Consider the following 19,538-nt stretch of genomic DNA (forward strand, 5'->3'; position numbering starts at 1 on the left):
TTCATTTATTAAATGACTTTCACTCTTTCTTTTTAGCCTCGCCTTCAATAGAACTGATCATTAATCAATAATTGGTGTCCTTTTTTCCCCCCGGGGACCGCACGGCTGAGGCAGCACTTTGTCCCGTTTCTGCACTGGAGGAACGGCGCTCGCCAAAACTCCTTAGTGCAGGTGGAGATCGGGACGCCATTTGAAATGAAAACGGCTTATTGTCACGAGTAGGCTTCAAATGGAGTTACTGTGAAAAGCCCCTAGTCGCCGCATTCCGGCGCCTGTTCGGGGAGGCTGGTACGGGAATCGAACCCACGCTGCTGGCCTGCTTGGTCTGCTTTCAAAGCCAGCGATTTAGCCCAGTGTGCTAAACCAACATTTTTAAACAATATCCCGATATCTCGAGCACCCGACTCAAACCCCGGATATTCCCCCACCCCACACAAGCCCAAACTCACTGCAAGGGGATCCCCGGGTGGCCCCGCACACACAGCCCCACCCCCCCCCCCACGCACGGGGCCCGACCACGCTGTGCAAAGATTCCAGCCTGGCACCCAGACAGTGCCCCTGCCAGCTGGCAGTGCCACCTGGGCACCTTCAAAGAGCCAGCTGGCACTGCCAGAGTACCCAGATGGCACCAGAGGGCCTGCACCTGGGGCCCCCAATCCCCTGGGAGACCCCCCATGAGTTCCCTTCCGACTGATCCCCCTTTTTGGAGACTCCGTCCTGAACAATGCTCGCCCAAGTTCTGCGAGGGGAACATTCGGTCTCCTACAAGGTTGGAACACACAAAACAATTTAGTAAAAAGTTATTTTCCTGAATATCAGAAGTAATTGTTGCAGTTTCCTTTCATTGTCAGTGTGTAGTGTTGATAAGAAGCTGGACAGAGTGATGTACGGGATTGAGAATGGCTGCAGATGCTCAGCTAATGTCATAGAGATCTAGAGCACAGAAAAGGCCCTACGGCCCATCGCAGCCGTGCTGATAAAAAACCTCCACTTAAGTATTCTAATCCCATTTTCCAGCACTTGCCCTGGGATCGCAAGTGCAGAACTCAATACTTCTCAAATGTTCCAGAGTCCCACCACCCTCTGGGTGAAAAAGCTTTCCTCACACCCCCTCCAAACCTCCTTTCCCTGACTTTAAATCTATGAAGAAAACAACTTTACTTTTAAAAGTTCAGTGCAACGCTTTATCCCTGCACTGTCTTCACACCGAGGAATATTGACCCATTTGGTCGCTCTTTGAAGATCGCAACAATATCGCCAATGTACAGAGTTTAAGCCCAGTGCTATCCAGAGAATCCATCGTTCTCCCACTATTTCAGCTCAATTTCACATTTCCACTCATTTTAGCCAGCTCACTTTCCTAAGCTAAACAATGAGAAATTAAAACAAAAAATGAACTGTGATTCATCAAGAATTCGAAGGAAAGCACACCAAAACGGTGAAGCCTGGAACATTAATGAAGAATATCTGTTCCACTCGCAATTTTGATCAAACATGATTCTGACCTTGTATCAACGCTGGAAGAAATATTTTATCCTTTCTCGGGTAACGGGGAATGAAAGGGACTCTCAACAAAGGCAGTTCAGGCTGATTAATTCCTGTGACAAATATCCAGCTGGAAATGGAGCCGGTCGTTAATAGGGGTAAGTGCAGACTGAAGAAAACAGATTTCCATTGCTATAGCGCCTTTCATGACCACCAGATATTTAAAAGCACTTTATAGCCAAAGAAGTACTTTTGAAGTTTAGTCATTGTTGCAATGTAGGAAACGTGGCAGCCAATTTGCGCACAGCAGGATCCCACACGCATCAATATAGTAATGACCAGCTATACTGGGGTTTTCCTGTTTGATGTCGATCGAGAGGTAAATATTGGCCTGGACACCAATATTCTCCTGCTCTTCCACAAAACAGCATCATGGGATCTTTCAGGTACACTCGAGAGAGTAGAGGGGGGAAGGGGGGGGGGGTCTCAGTTCATCATATCAAGAACAAAGAACAAAGAAAAATTACATGACAGGAACAGACCCTTCGGCCCTCCAAGCCTGCGCCGATCCAGATCCTCTATCTAACACTGCTGCCTATTTTCTAAGGATCTGTATCACTCTGTTCCCAGCCCATTCATGTATCTGTCTAGATGCATCTTAAATGATGCTATCGTACCCGCCTCTACCACCTCCGCTGGCAAAGCGTTCCAGGCACCCACCACCCTCTGCGTAAAGAACTTTCCACACATATCTCCCTTAAACCTTTCACCTCTCACCTTGAACTCGTGACCCCTAGTAATCGAGTCCCCCACTCTGGGAAAAAAAGCTTCTTGCTATCCACCCAGTCTACACCTCTCATGATTTTGTAGACCTCAATGAGGTCCCCCCTCAACCTCCATCTTTCTAATGAAAATAATCCTAATCTACTCAACGTCTCAACATAGCTAGCACCCTCCATACCAGGCAACATCCTGGTGAACCTCCTCTGCACCCTCTCCAAAGCATCCACATCCTTCTGGTAATGTGGCGACCAGAACTGGACTCAGTATTCCAAATGTGGCCGAACCAAAGTCCTATACAACTGTAACATGGCCTGCCAACTCTGACAGAATCCATTACAGGGCAGCAAGGTGGTGAGCACCAGGGACCCAGGTTCGATTCCCCGCTGGGTCACTGTCTGTGCGGAGTCTGCACATTCTCCCCGTGTCAGCGTGGGTTTCCTCCGGGTGCTCCGGTTTCCTCCCACAGTCCAAAGATGTGCAGGTTAGGTGGATTCGCCGTGCTGAAGTGGAGGGGGGAGTGGAGGGGGGGGGAGGGGGAGGGGGGGGGGAGGGGGGGGGGGGGAGGAATCTTGTCTGTTTTGTCAATAAGATGCAGCAGGGTCAGGGAAAACTGTATGACGCCCCAACTGGAGGTCGTCCCTGTAACATAGCCAGGGCTGGCGGCATGGGACAGTCCAGGCAAGTTGAGCTTTCAGGCTAATGTTCTCCAAGATGCATTTAGGGGGAATCTCGATAAACATAAGATGGAGAAAGGAATAGAAGGATCCGTTAACAGGGTGAGGTGAAGTAGAAATAATTAAGAAAGACTTCCATTTATTTAACACCTTTCACAACCTCAGGATATCCCAAACCTTTCACTCAGTGAACTACTTCTGAAGTTTAGTCACTGTTGTAATGTAGAGAACCAGCACTGCGATCATTAACAGCGAATCTGTTTTTAGCGATGTTAAGAGCTGACATTGGGGTGGGAGAAGACTCAAGTGAAACATAAACAGCAACATAAATGAGTTGGTGCCAATTCTAAGTCACTTGCAAGTTTCGAAAATCTGTGCAAGGCTACACCAGTTTCATTGAAGTATTAAGTTGTCGCGTGGGTAGAGTTGTAAAGGTCCTCCTGAGCGGGTTTGAAGATTTCCCACCACGTCTCTCATACAGCAGCTTGCTGATCAAATTAATTTGCTCTCATCAGAATACACGGACGCATCGAGTGTCCTTTTCCTGCCTTTGTGAAGGAATGTCAGGGAAATCAGCTGCTTCTCGGCTGTCGGGATTGTTTTCGTTGGAAAGACAGAGGTTGAGGGGGGGGACCTGATTGAGGTCTACAAAATTATGAGAGGTATGGACAGGGTAGATAGCAACAAGCTTTTCCCAAGAGTGGGGGTGTCAGTTACAAGGGGTCACGATTTCAAGGTGAGAGGTGAAAGGTTTAAGGGAGACGTGCGTGGAAAGTTTTTTACGCAGAGGGTGGTGGGTGCCTGGAACGCTTTACCAGCGGAGGTGGTAGAGGCGGGCACGATAGCATCATTTAAGAGGCATCTAGACAGGTATATGAACGGGCGGGAACAGAGGGAAGTAGACCTTGGAAAATAGGAGACAGGTTTAGATAAAGGATCTGGATCGGCGCAGGCTGGGAGGGCCGAAGGGCCTGTTCCTGTACTGTAATTTTCTTTGTTCTTCATTGAAATCGGAAACTGGGTAACGCGGACACTGCCAGAGGAATACAAGTTACAGGTCTGGGGTTTCCTTACAGATTCTCTCACACTCCTCCCTCCTAATATAACCGGGGTGCAAGATCACTGGGCAGCTCCGGAGAAAATGGCTAAAATTGTTCACTTTATATTTTTTTGCCTCAGGGTTTCTATCTGTTGATCTTCTATGGAAGTAAGGTGAGAGATGGAAAGAAATGCACAAAACTCTACCTGCTGTTGCTGCCTGTAATGTATAGGTGTCTAATTTCAGGAGGAACGACTACTCCACACACACAAATATCTGAGGCAATTATTTCTTCTGATTGGTGTGTGTGTCTCTCTATCTCCCCTGATTCTTGCAGGGTGGGAGGTTTGTGATTGGGATTAGGAGGAGCTGGTTCACAGAATTGATTCCAGAGGTGAGGGGCTTGTCCTATGAAGGGAGATTGAGCAGTTTAGGCCTATACTCTCGAGTTTAGAAGAATGAGGGGCGAACAAATTGAGCTATATAAAGTGATTAAAAGGTATGGATAAAGTAGGCGTGGAGCGGATGTTTCCTCTTGTGGGGCATTCTAGAACGAGGGGGACACACTGTCGGGATAAGAGATGGAAAATGTAAAACAGAGATGAGGAGAAACTGCTTCTCCCAAAGGGTTGTGAATCTGTGGAATTCGCTGCCCCAGGGTGCGGTGGATGCAGGGACAGTGAGTACATTTAAGGAGGAGTTAGACAGATTTTTAATTGGTAATGGGTCGAAGGGTTATGGAGAACGGGCAGGACGGTGGCATTGAGGCCAGGATGGGATCAGCCATGATCATATTGAACGGTGGAGCAGACTCGAGAGGCTGAATTCCCGACTCCTGCCCGTCGTTCTGATGTTGTATGAAATAACTATTCTGTCTGATTTGACCATCCAGCTCTTGGTCTGCAGCACCCCAAACACAGGGTATTTCTTGATTAATAAGGGGAATAAGGGGTTATGGAGCGAAAGCTGGAGACTTGGGATTAGAAACATTTTGCATGATCAAATGGCGGAGCAGACTCGATGGGCCAAATGGCTTAATTCGGCTCCTAAACCTTATGGTTTAATGGCTCCAGGTTCACTGAAGACAAGACTAAATCCCCCGTTGCTGCTGGATTCAAATCAGCTGAGCCGGTGTAAAGTGGGAATCAAACTTAGGAGGCGGGATTCTCTGGGCCGGCAGCTGCGTTTTCCTGCGTGCATGCCCTGGTCAGCAGCGTGACCCTCCGTTCCGGCAGCCGGCCAATGGGATTTCCCATTGTGGCCAGCCCACGCCGTCGGGAAATCCGCGGGCGTACCACCGGCGGAGCGGAGATCTTGCCGACGGAGAATTCCGCCCTTTTGTTCACAGGGAGAAGGATTTCTCTGTGTGACCCACATAATTAATCCATAAAAATATTCTCCGTACGTAGGTTTATGACTTTAAGAAAAAGAAGGAATGTGCATTTATATAGCGCCCTCACTACCTCAGAAATTCTTAAAGTGCTTCACAGCCGAGGCAGTACTTTTGAAGTGTGATCATAACGAAGTGATACTGCAGCCAATTAGTGCGCAGCAAGCTCCCACAAACAGCAGTGAAATATAAGAGCAGGCAACTTGTTTCATTGCTGTTGGCTGAGCAATAAACATTGTCCAGGAGACTGAGGAGGCCGCTCTTTGCTCCTCTTCAAATTGTGACATGGGAGTGTGTATATTCAGCTGAGGGCTTTAAGGCTTGATGCATCTCCAACAGCACAGCACTGCCTCAGTACTGCGCTGGAGTGTCAGCTTGGATTATTCACTCAAGTCCCTCAACTGGGATAAGAACCCACAACCGTGGTGATTTATAAGTGAGAGCGCTGCCAAGTGAGCCATGGTTGACATCTCCATGTAACACAGAGAGTTCTCCACCCTGTTTAGGCCAGTGGAGAAAACACACAATGATGAATTGTAAATATTAAAGCCACGCATCTAATAGTTAAAAGTACAGCCGCAACGTTGAAATTTCAATTAATTTGAACTTTGTTCTGTATTTCCTCTCTGTGCTGGAGGAATAGTGACCTAATTTGAGGCAGGGACGGAATGAGACAATTACTCTGAGGTTAGAGAGAATACTGCGGATGCTGCGAATGTGAAATCAAAGCGGAAAACGCTCCGAATATTCCGCAGGTCCGACAGCATCTGTGCATCGGTGGAAGCAGAGTTAGACGATGATCTTTTGCCATTTAATCTCTTCTGTTTCCCAGCCTATTACACTCCCCCTTTCACCTCGGTCGCTAACATCTTCCCAGTTCTGACGAAAGGTTGTTGATCTGAAACAACCTCTGTTCCTCCCTTAACTCTGAAGCAAAGTATCTGTCTGGAGACACAATTCATTTTCAGAATGTCCACCTTACCTGACGATAACAGGCTCCCGCTGCTCCCACTGATAATTTTGCCTTTACTTCCCATATTGGCCAGTTTGGACATCTTCAGTGTTCCCGTTTCCGTCAAATCAATGGCGATTTCACTCAGACTTCTTGCCGCATGGATCTTTGACTGGAAAAAGTAACAAAAGCAGTAAATAAAGGCGCCAAAACCTCAATGCACATCTGACAAAGGCAGCAAGGGGATGCACAAGAGCTTAAAATGGAGCTGAATCCTGTCATGCAGGAGTTACGGCAGAGGGAAGGCTGAGGTTCAGCGGGTTGCACTGCATATCCTTCACCCCTTTTAGAAACTATTTAAATCCACACTCGGGACAAAGCGGACCCGACCGACGATCAGAATTACGGTGAAGAGCAAAGGTTTCAAATATTATACCTAGAGACTAAGCAGAGGTTATATTAGACTCAATCCTACAGAACCTTGAGCAGAAGAATGAAAGTGCGGCACCCAGGGAGTGCTGCACTGTTGGAGCAGTTGTCTTTTGGATGGGATGTTGCACTGGGACGCTGTCTGCTCTCTCAGGCACTGTTTTGAAGATGAGCAGGAGGGGTTCCCCCCTGTTGTCCTGGTCACTTTTCATCCGTCAATTAAAATAATAAAATAAAGACCAGCTGATCATGATCAAATGAGGGGCTGGTTTAGCTCACCGGGCTAAATCGCTGGCTTTTAAAGCAGACCAAGCAGGCCAGCAGCACGGTTCGATTCCCGTACCAGCCTCCCCGGACAGGTGCCGGAATGTGGCGACTAGGGGCTTTTCACAGTAACTTCATTTGAAGCCTACTCGTGACAATAAGCGATTTTCATTTTTCAAATCGCTGGTTGTCAGATCTTGCTCCGCACACATTGGTTGCCGTGTTTCCCACATGACAACAGCGACCACACTTCGAAAAGTACTTCATTTGCTGTGAAGTACTTTGATACATCCAGTGGTCGTAAAAAGGTGCTGCAGACGTTCTTCACCATACTATACTTATCCCGCTCCCAGCTAGATATTTGTCAAAGGGATTAGTCACCTCAGCCGGAACTGCCTTTGCAGAGAGTCCATTTGACATTTCCATTATCCTGGAGAGAATAAAGACTCTGCTGTGTTCATTAAGCCTTATCCTCAAGGTTGCTCTGTGCCAACCCGGGAGGTGTTCATACACGATGTGGGCATGATGCCCTACACGCAGTCAGATTCCTCATGATCCAGGCAGTGCGCACCATCCTTGCGGACAAAAGCAGCTGGGTTTAAATCACTGGTTCTCAGACTTTCTATGGACCCCTTTTCAAACGGATGAGTAATCAGGACCCTCACATCTAAATTATACTCCGACATAACACTCAAGCAGAGTGGTTCAATAATGCTTTTAAGAAAACAGCCAATTATTTATATCAGTGAGGTGTATGTGCCTTCTCCCTAATAAACCGCTTGAATATCCTCGGTCTAATCATAGATTATCATAGAATTTACAGTGCAGAAGGGGGCCATTCGGCCCATCGAGTCTGCACCGGCTCCAATTATGGGGCAATTTAGCGTGGCCAATCCACCTACCCTGCACATCTTTGTGTTGTGGGGGGCGAAACCCACGCAGACACGGGGAGAATGTGGAAACTCCACACGGACAGGGACCCAGAGCCGGGATCGAACCTGGGAACTCGGTGCCGTGAGGCCGCAGGGCTAACCCACTGCGCCACCGTGCTGCCCTAATGTTTGCCATCCTCCACGTCTGCCTCACGCCAAGACTTTCTCATTCTTCCTTTCGCCTTATTTCCTGGACCCACTGGAAAGTCTACAAACTGCTATGTGGATCCCAGTTTGGGGACTGGTCTGAAACACTGCAGGCTGAGCACGGCACCAGGAATCCTGGCTGATTCCCCCCCCCCGGCAGCAAAGTGACCCAGGCAAATTGTATACAGCCCAAACCACAATCCGACTAAGATTAGCCCAGACCAGTCACGGAGTTGGGAATGTCGGTCACTTAAGGTTCACTGGGCTGTTCGTTCAGTCACTGAGTCAGAGAGATTGCAGGGAGGCAACGCAAACTAATAATTTAGTCTCCACTGCCACATCTTGTGCAAAGTGACATTTATTTATAAATAGCATTCTTAAGTTTAAAAAAAAAACTTCTGTCGATAATACTTCCAAAGCACGACAGCACACTTCACCGAGAAAATATTTTCACGCTTATTTATGCTCACCTTGCTTTGTTTTCTGTCCAGATAGAATTGATGCTGGCTTATGGCCATTGCCCAGATTGATTTAATCAGTGCAGTGCTGGCGTACCATGTATGCACTGCAATCCCACTGTGACCAAAGGTTCTCCTGGTTACAGAAGCCCTGGGAACATAAACATAAAGCAAGGTTGCTGCAGGATTTTCTCTCCCATCCCAAGGGTGGATAGTGTTACCGTTCACAGCAGTTTGATCGTTACAATATGAATCCCTTCCCCTCACCGCGAGTGCTCGCAGCATTCCCCCCTCCTCCCACTGGATCTTTGCCGCCCACTTGTTCACAAAATTCCGATTGAGCCCACAATCTTATTCAGAGCAACTTTTAAGAGTACTTTAAGAAGTTTCATTGGTGTGCTCAAAATAAAAACTGGCCACAAAGCAGCAGCCAGCTCACAGCATCTTTACACTAAACGTTAGCAAGCTGCGTACAATGTTTAGAGTATCACATATTCCAAATTTTGAGAAGCAAACTGCCTCTGTTCCTGTCTAGCAGGAAGGCTACAAAAAGCAGGCAGTGTACAGACCAGACTGGGTATCCCATAATAAACAATACTTTACCTGCGAGGATCATGGACTTCCACAGAAAACTTCTTCTCCCTGAAGTATAGGTTCTCCAATTGCCTCCATTGGAAAATCTTGTCAAGACAAAAGAATTAAGAATGAAAGCTGTCTGTTATTTGACCCTTTTAAAGGCAAAACAATTCTCCCTTCGGCTCTCCCGCACTCGCCCTTTCACAAACCCTCTGCACTTTCTCCCATTCCAATAGGCAGGAGGAGAGAGGAAGTAAAATGTGACCGGACAGCGAACTGCTTTCAAACACTTTGGGGTGTGTTTTCCTGAGGACTTTTTTTTTCCCCTTAAGAAAAACAGCTAAAGAGTCCCTTCCGGTAATGTGCTTCCCTCTTCATTTTCCACGCAATTCCTACAGCCACCAGTGTTTTCCCAGAGCCGTGGGCTTCTTACTGCTGAGCAATAAGCAAAACCAGCTGTGACTCAGTGCTAGAGAATGGCAGAGTGTAATTTCTTAGCCTCATGAACTGGGCTGGAAGTAAAAGATGGGAAGACATTCAATCACATGCTCCTCGTGGGACTAACTTCCTGCTCACTAATCTACAATAGCTCCTGACCTGTACCATAGCTCGCAGCAACTAAAGGCACATAAAAGCTTTTAGGGTGGAGCTTCTGCAGAATCCCTTTACAACCAGCCAAAAATAAAACAAGATTGATGATAACTCAATGTAGCGGACTGCTAAGCCTTTTTGAAATAAAGTTAAAAAAAATTCAAGCCTCTGCTACTCAGTGGAGTGGATGTTTCTGTGCGTTGTTTCCAACTGTGTTCTAGTCCTGACGTTTTCTTTGCTTAGGTTTCTGGCCATTGTTGAGCGGGCATTTGCTAACGAGGGTATTTGAGCTCCCATTACGAGGGAGGCTGAGGAATTTCAAACATGCCAGATGTTTGTATTGTGAGAATCTGCAGCTGAGGCCGCATGGGGCTGTGTCAAAGGCGGAAGGGGCCTGACACCGCAGTCGGTGAGTCCTGGGCAAAGTGGTTCGGCTGGCCGATCAAACCACCTCCTTTTCTCCACAACTCACGTGTCGTGGGCTCCATTCCTGCCAGTAAACTGGGAAAAGGGACCAGCAACTAGAAGAAGCCAAAGTGGGACCTGTCAGTTTCTGAAAAGAGAGATGATAATGTTAATGAAAGAGACAATGCTGGGAAATCTCAGCAGGTCTGGCAGCATCTGTAGGGAGAGAAAAGAGCTGACGTTTCGAGTCCAGATGACTGCCAAAGCTTTGACAAAGAGTCATCGGACTCGAAACGTTAGCTCTTTTCTCTCCCTACAGATGCTGCCAGACCTGCTGAGATTTCCAGCATTTTCTCTTTCATTAACATTGTCATCCCGTACCAGCCTCCCCGAACAGGCGCCGGAATGTGGCGACTAGGGGCTTTTCACAGTAACTTCATTGAAACCTACTTGTGACAATAAGCGATTTTCATTTCATTTCTTTCATTTCAGATTCCAGCATCCGCAGTAATTTGCTTTTATCCAATGATACGTTGATGTTTCATTCAGCAGCCACTTGCGTGAAAGCACTGAGACGAGCAGCGTTAACCTGGGTTTATCTTTTCAGATGCCAACAGCCGAAAACGCTCGCCCAGCATTTCTGTGCTTTATTTCAGATACTGCATCGTTTGCAGCATTATCGAAAGAATATTCTGCAATGACTCCTCTTTTCTCATTTACAACACAAAGTAAAGCTGAACATCTGGGCGGAATTTTCCGGCCCGCAGCACCCGTTTTTCGGTGCGGCGCGTCCCCTCCGGCAGTGGGATTCTCCGGCTCGGCAGCCGGCCAGCACGGTTTCCCATTGTGGGCAGCCCCGCACCGTCGGGAAATCCGCGGGCGTGAGTGCTTTGCCGGGGAAACGGAGGATCCCGCTGACGGAGAATCCAGCCCAGAAACCTAAACGCCTTTTCCCGTGACGGATGTCAGCTAACCTACCGTCGGTTTTCAGTTTGCGATCCCCGCAATATTTAATCATCCCCGTCTTCTTCTAATCCCTATTTATTCTGCTCCCAGCGAGCTATTCCCGCAGCTGCGATTGTGAGGTTATTAAATGGCCAAAACCATTAACACTCTCCTCCCGACGTGCCAGTAGAAACAGCAGCGGCATCAAAAGTCAAACGCAAGGCGAGCACTCCATCCTCCAGTAAAACTAGTGTTTAATCATGGCTTCTCGAGAGCTGGCCTGTGAATTCATCAACGTACAACTCAGCGGTCGTGAAATAACTCCTGCAAACGGGCAACTGAAATCTGACAGAGGTTTCCCACCCGGGCACAATCCCGTCTCGGTTTCTGATGTGTGGCGTCGGCATCTCAGTTATCATTGCGGATTTCCACAAATTCCTTTTTACTTAAGCTCCACAAAAGGCAGATTCCGAACCCTGACCCACATCCTTCAAGTGTGGGTGGGCGCAAGAACCTCAGAAAAAGCGACTGTGACGCTATCTGCTTCCTGTCTTGTTTCTCCCAGTCCCATAGCCGTGGCGAGATATATGTACAGACAGCGTTTATTTATTCATAGCCCTGTAAACACTTGCTTGGCTGTGCCACAAGTTACCACCAGGGACAGCAGAATCGATTGGAAGGTTGCTGATTCCGTAAGCCAGAAAACATTTAATATTTTATAAAGGGAAGGGGCTCAAGGGCAGACGTCGAAAAGCAATGAGGGAAGTGCACAGCCAGAGGGGCACACTGGCAGGTTTATTCAAATGGATGGAAGAGGGATTAATTTCGCAATGCCTCTGCTGCAGCCAGAAACCATTCCAAGGAATATACTGTGAAGGAATGCGCTGCAAGAGGCACAGGATTTTAAAATAATTTCACATATCTCTTTGCATAGGCATGCACAAAGGACATTGTTTTGTGATGTGATAAAACAACACGAGAGAATCTAACCATCGCCCTTTGACATTCAGTGGCGTCACCATTACTGAATCTCCCACTGTCAACATCCTGGGGGGGGGGGGGTCACCATTGACCAGAAACTGAACTCGATCACATATAAATACTGTGGCTACATCAGAGGCGAGGAATCCTGTGGCGACTAACTCACCTCCTGACTCCCCAAAGTCTGTCCACCATCTAAGTCAGGAGTGCGATGGAATACTCTCCGCGTGCCTGGGTGAGCGCAGCTCCAACAACACCCAAGAAGCTCAACACCATCCAGGACAAAGCAGCCCCGCTTGACCCGTGTCCCATCCAGCAGCCGACACATTCACCCCCTCACGCATTTTAAAACTATATATTTTTATTCAAGGCATTTTCATTTGTACAAATAGAATGGGAAGAAAAGCCAGACAATTCAATAAACCGGTGTTTTTCAAACTTTTTTTCCAAGGACCCATTTTTACTTACCGGCCAACTTTCGGGACCCACGCTGGCCGACCTGCGCGACCCACCATTTTCTCTTATCTTGTTTGTTGCTGACAAAAATGGAGGAAATAGTTTCGGGTCCCTTTGTCCCTTTGGCCCCCGAACTTGAGAAAAAAATGGCTGCAACCATATAAAAAAATGCAGCCAAACTGCGCATGCGTGTCTGATCTTCGGTGCGCACCGATGATTGGGCACGCATGCGCAGTGCGGCCAAATTTTTTAATCTGTTCCTGGCCATTTTGAAGGTCGTTCTCGGCCGGCATTATTAAAAGCCGGCTGTTACGCGCGGATTTGCGCGATCGGGAGCGCCGCGACGGACGCTTCCGCGACCCTCCCGACACCCGCCCGCGACCCACCCACAGGCCACGCCCCCAAGTTTGACAATTCCTGCAATAAACAACCCCCACTCACCCCCTCTCCACTGACGCCAACCTGTCCTCACATCCCACCGTCCCCATTTAAACCAGTTTACGGACCTCTCAAACCTCCTTAAAGAAATCAATAAACTTCTTCCACCTCCGGGTAAAACTATCTGGCCACCCCCTCAAGGTGAACGTGACGCTCTCCAGCCTCAGGAATTCTGCCTGACCGCTCACCCTCACCCCCGCTTTCGGCAGCTCCGTCCCGCCAGTTGAGCAAAATCTACCTCCGGACAATCGGGGTGGCAAAGGCCAAAACATCGGCCTCTCTCATCCCCTGGACACCCGGGTCTTCCTGCACCCCAAACATCATCACCTCTGGACCATTTCCACCTCCACCAACTCGGGCATCACGTCCGAGAGCCCCTGTCAGAACCCACAACATGTGGACGTGATTAACGGGCCCCCCCCACGCAGCGCCCACACCTATCCTCCACCCCCTCAAAGATTCTACTCACCTAGTCACCATCACATCTGCTCTGTGCACCACTTTGAACTGGGGGAGGCTTAACCTCGCACGCAGCGAGGACGTGTTCACCCTCTGCCTAGGCCTCGGTAGCCACCTCCCCTCCCACCTCCTCACCTCCTCTTAGTATCCCCCACCCACTCCAGCAACTTCTTCTAGACATCGACGCCCCCCTCCCACTTCGTCCTTCGACAGCAGCTTGTTCCTGCAACCCCAGTAGCCCAGGAAAGGAGGGCACCTCGCTCCTTACAAAGTTCCCAACCTGCAGGCACCTAAAGCCATTTCCCCATGGCAACTCATACTCACCCTCCAGGTCCTCCAACTTCGCAAGTTTGCAAACTCGTCCCCACCACCCTAAACGGCAACTCCCCGAATCTCCTTTCCTACCCTCCAGTCTCAATCGGGAACACCTCGCTCTTTCCCATATTCCTGAGGACCGGCCAATCTCCCCCAGGACCCCATTGTGCCTCTGATGCTGCCCACCGGGACTGAAATATACAACAGGGGGTCCTCCGCATGCAACGGCACCCTGTGCTGGACCCCCCCCCCCCCAACCCCCCATTTAATCCCGTTCCAGTCCCTCGGTGCCCTAAGGGCCATTGCCAGCCACTCTGGAGCCAAGGCGATAAGCAATGGGGAGAGCGGCCACCCCTGCCTCGAGCAGCCCAAAGTACCCTGAACTCACTTGGTCCTGAACTCACTGCTCCACCCATCCCTTCCTCAGCCTCGTTTGGTTCCCCCAACTTCAAATGCGTCTCCTGCAAAAATGCCATGCCCGCCTTCAGAGTCTTCAGATGTGTGAACACACGCGACAGTTTAACCGGTCCATTCACTCCTTCAATAGCACCTTCAAACCCACGGCCTCAGCCACCTAGAAGGACAAGGGCAGCAGATACCTAGGAACCCACCACGATCTTCTCCAAGCCACTCGCCACCCTGACTTGGGAATAATATCGCCGTTCCCTCACTGTCACTTGGTCAAAATCCTGGAACTCCCTCCCTAACAGCACTGTGGGTGTACCTACACCCCACGGACGACAGCGGTTCAAGAAGGTGGCTCACCATCACCTTCACAAGAACAACGAGGTATGGGCAATGAATGCTGGGTGAGTCAGCGATGCTCACACCCTATGAATGGACGAAACAAATCAAGCAGAGATATTGCACCAGTCCAACATTGCACAGAAATAGGCCATTCGGCCCAACTGGCCCATGATGGCTCTTACACCTCACTCTGCCTCCTCCCATCCCTCTTCATCTCAGCCTATCAGCTGCATCTTCTATTCCTTTCACTCTGATGCGTTTTTCTACCTTGCCCTGAATATCTCTATTCTACTCACCTCAACTACTCCCTGTCATAGTGAGCTCCACATTCTCCGCATTCTGGGAATGTTCCTCCTGAATTCCTAGTTTGTTCTCAAGAGACCCACCTGGCTCCATATTTTTGCAAAATTATTAAATCTTCAGAGATTGTTTGGAATTGCTAATCACCCAATGACAAAGGAGAGCAGACACTTCATGAGAATCAAAAGTTGCCTCCAGTAATCTCATTTTGTTTTTATTCTGTAAATTAAGCAAAGCTAGTTTGCAACCTGTTGTAATTATTTGTATTTTGTAATGATCAAAATTGCCCAATCCTTTTCTTATTTTATACTTTTATTTTAATTTTAAGAGGAGGTTACGCTGAATTTATACAATATGTTAAGTTAGATCTCAGCTGGAATATTGTGTACAGTTTTGGGAGCCACACTACAGGATGTGAACATGTTGGAGAGAGATTGCAGCAGAGGTGCACAAGAGTGGTTCCAGGGAGGAGAAACATCAGCCATGAGGATAGATTGGAGAGGTTGGGACTGTTCTCCTTGGACACAAGAAGGCTAAGAGCAGATTTGATAGGAAATGTTCAAAATCATGAGTGGGCTGGACAGAGCAGATCAGGAGAATTTCCTCCCACTCATCAAGAATGAGTGAGGCACAGATTTAAAGAAGTGGTTCAGGTCTGGAATGCACGAGGGCAGCACGGTGGCCTAGTGGTTAGCACTGCAGTCCCACGGCGCCGAGGTCCCAGGTTCGATCCCGGCTCTGGGTCACTGTCCGTTTGGAGTTTGCACATTCTCCCCGTGTTTGCGTGGGTTTCGCCCCCACAACCCAAAGATGTGCAGGGTAGGTGGATTGGCCACGCTAAATTGCTCCTTAATTGGAAAAAATTAATTGAGTAATCTAAATTTACAAAAAAAAGGTCTGGAATGCACAGCCTGGAAGTGTGGTGGGGTCAGGTTCAATTGATTACTGGAATCAAAACAATGTGCAGGTGCAGACATGATGGGCCAAATGGCCTCCTTGTGAACTGTGATAATCCCATCATTCTGTTAATAACTCTCTCTATAACACTGGCATGAATTATGGTTACATATTTAACTTGTATTGTCATTACAATTTGGTGTTTGGTGATGTTTCAATAAACCAATTCTCTATCTTTCTACCTAGTCCATCAGTCCAAACACTCTTCAGTCATCTGTTCTGAGTTGATTGAGAGATAAATATTGGACAGGACATTGGGCAGAACTCTTCCGATTGTCTTCAAAACACTTCCATGGGATCTTGAATGTCCATCTTGGCTTAATGCCTCATCTAAAACACAGCATCCCCAACAGTGCCGTGTTCCCTCAGTAATTCGCTGGCGTGTTAGTCTACGTGTTCGCGCTGAAGTTTCTAGTACAGGGCCTGAACCCATCACCTTCAAAATCACAGATGGAAATGTCACAAACTGAGCTGTGGTCAGCACCTGGCCAGGATGAGGCCCATTCTGCTCTGTCACGGAGCCTGCAAAGCAAGGAGAAGCCCGCGGATACCGTTGCTACAGCAAATTCTCCACATCTACTCACATCGGGGAAGCAGAGCACAGCTGCAAAGTTTAAAAAAAAAAATCAGACTGCACTATTCAGCTGCGTCTCTTCCGGCTCTAACCTTTATATCAGGATCAAGTCTTAATGCACAGTAAACATGTGCTCCACATCATGTATGATGTAATGAGCGTTTCAGTGTGCTTAAAAACATACATAGCAACCAACAAAACAGAAGTAAGTAAACATTGCTGCCTGCAATGCAAATGCAGAACAATGCTAAGAATTAGCCTTCTAAAATTTCAAAGCAGTATAGTTTTAAATGGTCTCAGAAGTGAAATCCTCATATCACGAATGTAGAAGGGAAAAGACAATATTCAAAATTGCGTGCATTCATCTTCTGCTGCATCGGTGGGTAAATTAACTTCTTTATTTGCTCAGGGCAGGTGAATATCACCGGTAAGCCCAACATTTTATTGTCCATTCCTAATTGCCCTTTGACAAGGTGGTGATAATCCACATTGAACCACTGCAGTCTGTCTAGTATGGGAACACCCACAGTGATGTTACACAGGGAGTCACAGGATTCTGACCCAGTGACAATGAAGGAACGGCCGATACATTTCCAAGGCAGGACGGTAAGTGACTCGGAGGGGAACTTGCAGGTGGTGGTGTTCCCATGTGTCTGCTGCCCTTGTCCTTATAGGTGGTAGGGTACATGGGTTTGGAAGGTGCCTTCGAAGGAGCCTTGTTGAGTTGCCGCAGAGCATCTTGTAGATGGTACACACGGTTGCTATAGTGCGTCGGTGGTGGAGGGTGTGAATGTTTCACATGGTAGATGGGGTGCCGATCAAGCGGGGCTGCTTTGTCCTGGACGGTGTCGAGCTTCTTTAGAGTTGCTGGGTCCCCAAGCTGAACTGGGAAGGTGTCAGGTTGATGTGACTTGGGGGAAATGACTTGGGTTTGATGGGTTGCACTTGACCTGGGCTCAGAAGAAGGGAAAGGTCAGCCAGTATGGCTGCTGCCAACTCAACATGTTGGCAAGTTGGGAGGAGACCATCAAGTGATGCTCCCATTGTTGAATAGCTCATTGCCACCCTTCCATCTTCCAAGCTCGGATGTGAAGAATATTGTGAAATAAGCAAAAATGACAATCTGATGTTTAATGAATTCTGCTCAAAGGGAAAGTCACGGATAATAAATATCACAGTGCAGACAAGACTTTCTGATTAACCAGCACAGCGGATTAGTGACTATGGTAGGTTAATTCTGATTAACCAGCACAGCGGATTAGTGACTATGGTAGGTTAATTCTGATTAACCAGCACAGCGGATTAGTGACTATGGTAGGTTAATTCTGATTAACCAGCACAGCGGATTAGTGACTATGGTAGGTTAATTCTGATTAACCAGCACAGCGGATTAGTGACTGTGGTAGGTTAATTCTGATTAACCAGCACAGCGGATTAGTGACTGTGGTAGGTTAATTCTGATTAACCAGCACAGCGGATTAGTGACTATGGTAGGTTAATTCTGATTAACCAGCACAGCGGATTAGTGACTGTGGTAGGATAATTCAATAGTTTGGTATGTAACTGCAGTCACTGTACTCCAAACATTATTCACTCCACAAAGAACTCGGTGACATTTTTGCAGAAAAACAAGGGCTTTATTTAACACTTTTATGCAAATTTGAGTAGACAGATGCATCCTTCATTAAAATACTAATGATATGCAAATTGCACAAACGACAGGAGTTGCCAGCGTATTTTCCACAGGCCGGTTTTCCCGTCTGAATTTCAGGAGTGAAGGAAGAATTCGGCACTGTGGGTATGTGGCAGGAGATTAAGGATGTTTGCAGGCTCAATCTTTGTGGTATGATTTGAGGCTGTTCTTCCTACTGTTAACGACTAAACGGTGAATATAAATGGTTTCAAAATGAGTGCGAATAATGGAAACATTCCCGAAAAGGAAAGTGTGGGGCGACTTCACCTCTTGTCAAAATCAAGGCACATTTATTAAACAGCACCCCCTCTGCGTTGTCACTCAGCTGTGCCGAGACACAAGAAATGAAGAAGACGACATTCAGCCTCGTACGCCTAGTCTCAGCTGTGGCTCAGCTCATATCCCCAGGTCAGGGATTTGTGGGTTCAAGTCCCACAAAAGCTGCTGCTCCAGTCCAGTGGTTGGAGTGCTGCACTGATCGACGCGTTGCCTTTCCAGCTGACGTCTTCTCTGTTGGACATAAAGGGTCCCGTGGTGCCATATTGAAGAAGATCAGGGGAGTTTATCCCCAGTGTCCTGGTCAATATTTAGCCCTCAAATGTCATCGCTCTCAGGTCATTATCACCTTGCTGTTTGGTGGAGATTGCTGGGTGCAAATTTCAGACAACAGAGACCACAAAAGAATTTAATTGGATAAAGCGCTTTGGGAATGCAAACCTTTCGTTCCTCGCATTGCTTTCAACGATAATGGACAGAAAGAGTAACAGAACGCGTAAAGATATACTTAGAGCAGCCCAAACTTCCAGCACCATCCTGTGCAGAGCGCTGGGAAATCACTCTCAGCATTCTGCAAAGCTGGATACACAGCCAGCTGTCATCTGCACCTCCCCCCTCCCCCATCGAGGAATTCAATCCCTCGGTGCAAATGTCCTCAGCCCTTAAGAGGTGGGATCCCTTCCTGTTTGCTGATCACATGTCACAGTGCGCAACCCAGCCTCAATTTCTCCAGGAACCAGACGTACTAATTGGTCCAAGATGCTCCCTTGGCAGCAGCGCTGATTCCTGAAAGAGCTTGCACTGCACATGGTTTCAAAATGATTGTCCCGGTTTTTTGCCTGCACAGAATCTGAGCTGAATTCGGGATCACTCCTCTTTCTGTTGGGCAAAATTCAATTGACGGCCCTTCGGAAGCATTAAGATTTTAAGTTTTTAACAACGTAACTGCTTCAAACCTCCAGGTTCCAGTTGTGAACTCTTAATAAGGTAAGTATTCTAACCCACAGCTATTGCAGGGTGGAACTTCTGCTGTCCAGGTTTAAATAGAGTGAATTCTCCCACTCTTCCAACCGGCTCCCACTTTATAAAACATTTCCCCCATCAGTTAAGATCAAAGGTGAGATCCTGGAAAACGTTAGGGAATTTTGTGTACCTCCGTAGCCTCGGCTTGATGAAGGCAGGCAACAGACGGCAAAATTCACTATCGCCCCAATGCGCCAACTCAGCCTTCAGTCCGATTATGGAAAAGAGTATTTGAGGGCAAGGATTTGT

The 19,538-nt window shown here is 47.8% G+C and overlaps 1 protein-coding gene across 8 annotated transcripts in view; it reads right to left on the reverse strand.

Annotated features, from left to right (window-relative positions):
* frmd4a (FERM domain containing 4A) overlaps positions 1-19,538 on the reverse strand; it is a 734,343-nt gene that overhangs the window by 73,216 nt on the left and 641,589 nt on the right. For all 8 annotated transcript variants that reach the window (XM_038811950.1, XM_038811947.1, XM_038811948.1 and 5 more), the window contains 3 exons: positions 9,157-9,233; positions 8,566-8,704; positions 6,354-6,495 (listed from right to left, as the gene is read on the reverse strand). In XM_038811950.1, coding sequence (XP_038667878.1) covers positions 6,354-6,495; positions 8,566-8,704; positions 9,157-9,233 — 358 coding nt within the window. The remainder of the gene's footprint in view (positions 1-6,353; positions 6,496-8,565; positions 8,705-9,156; positions 9,234-19,538) is intronic.

This window comes from Scyliorhinus canicula, chromosome 11 (genome assembly GCF_902713615.1).
Source record: "Scyliorhinus canicula chromosome 11, sScyCan1.1, whole genome shotgun sequence".
Taxonomy (NCBI): domain Eukaryota; kingdom Metazoa; phylum Chordata; class Chondrichthyes; order Carcharhiniformes; family Scyliorhinidae; genus Scyliorhinus; species Scyliorhinus canicula.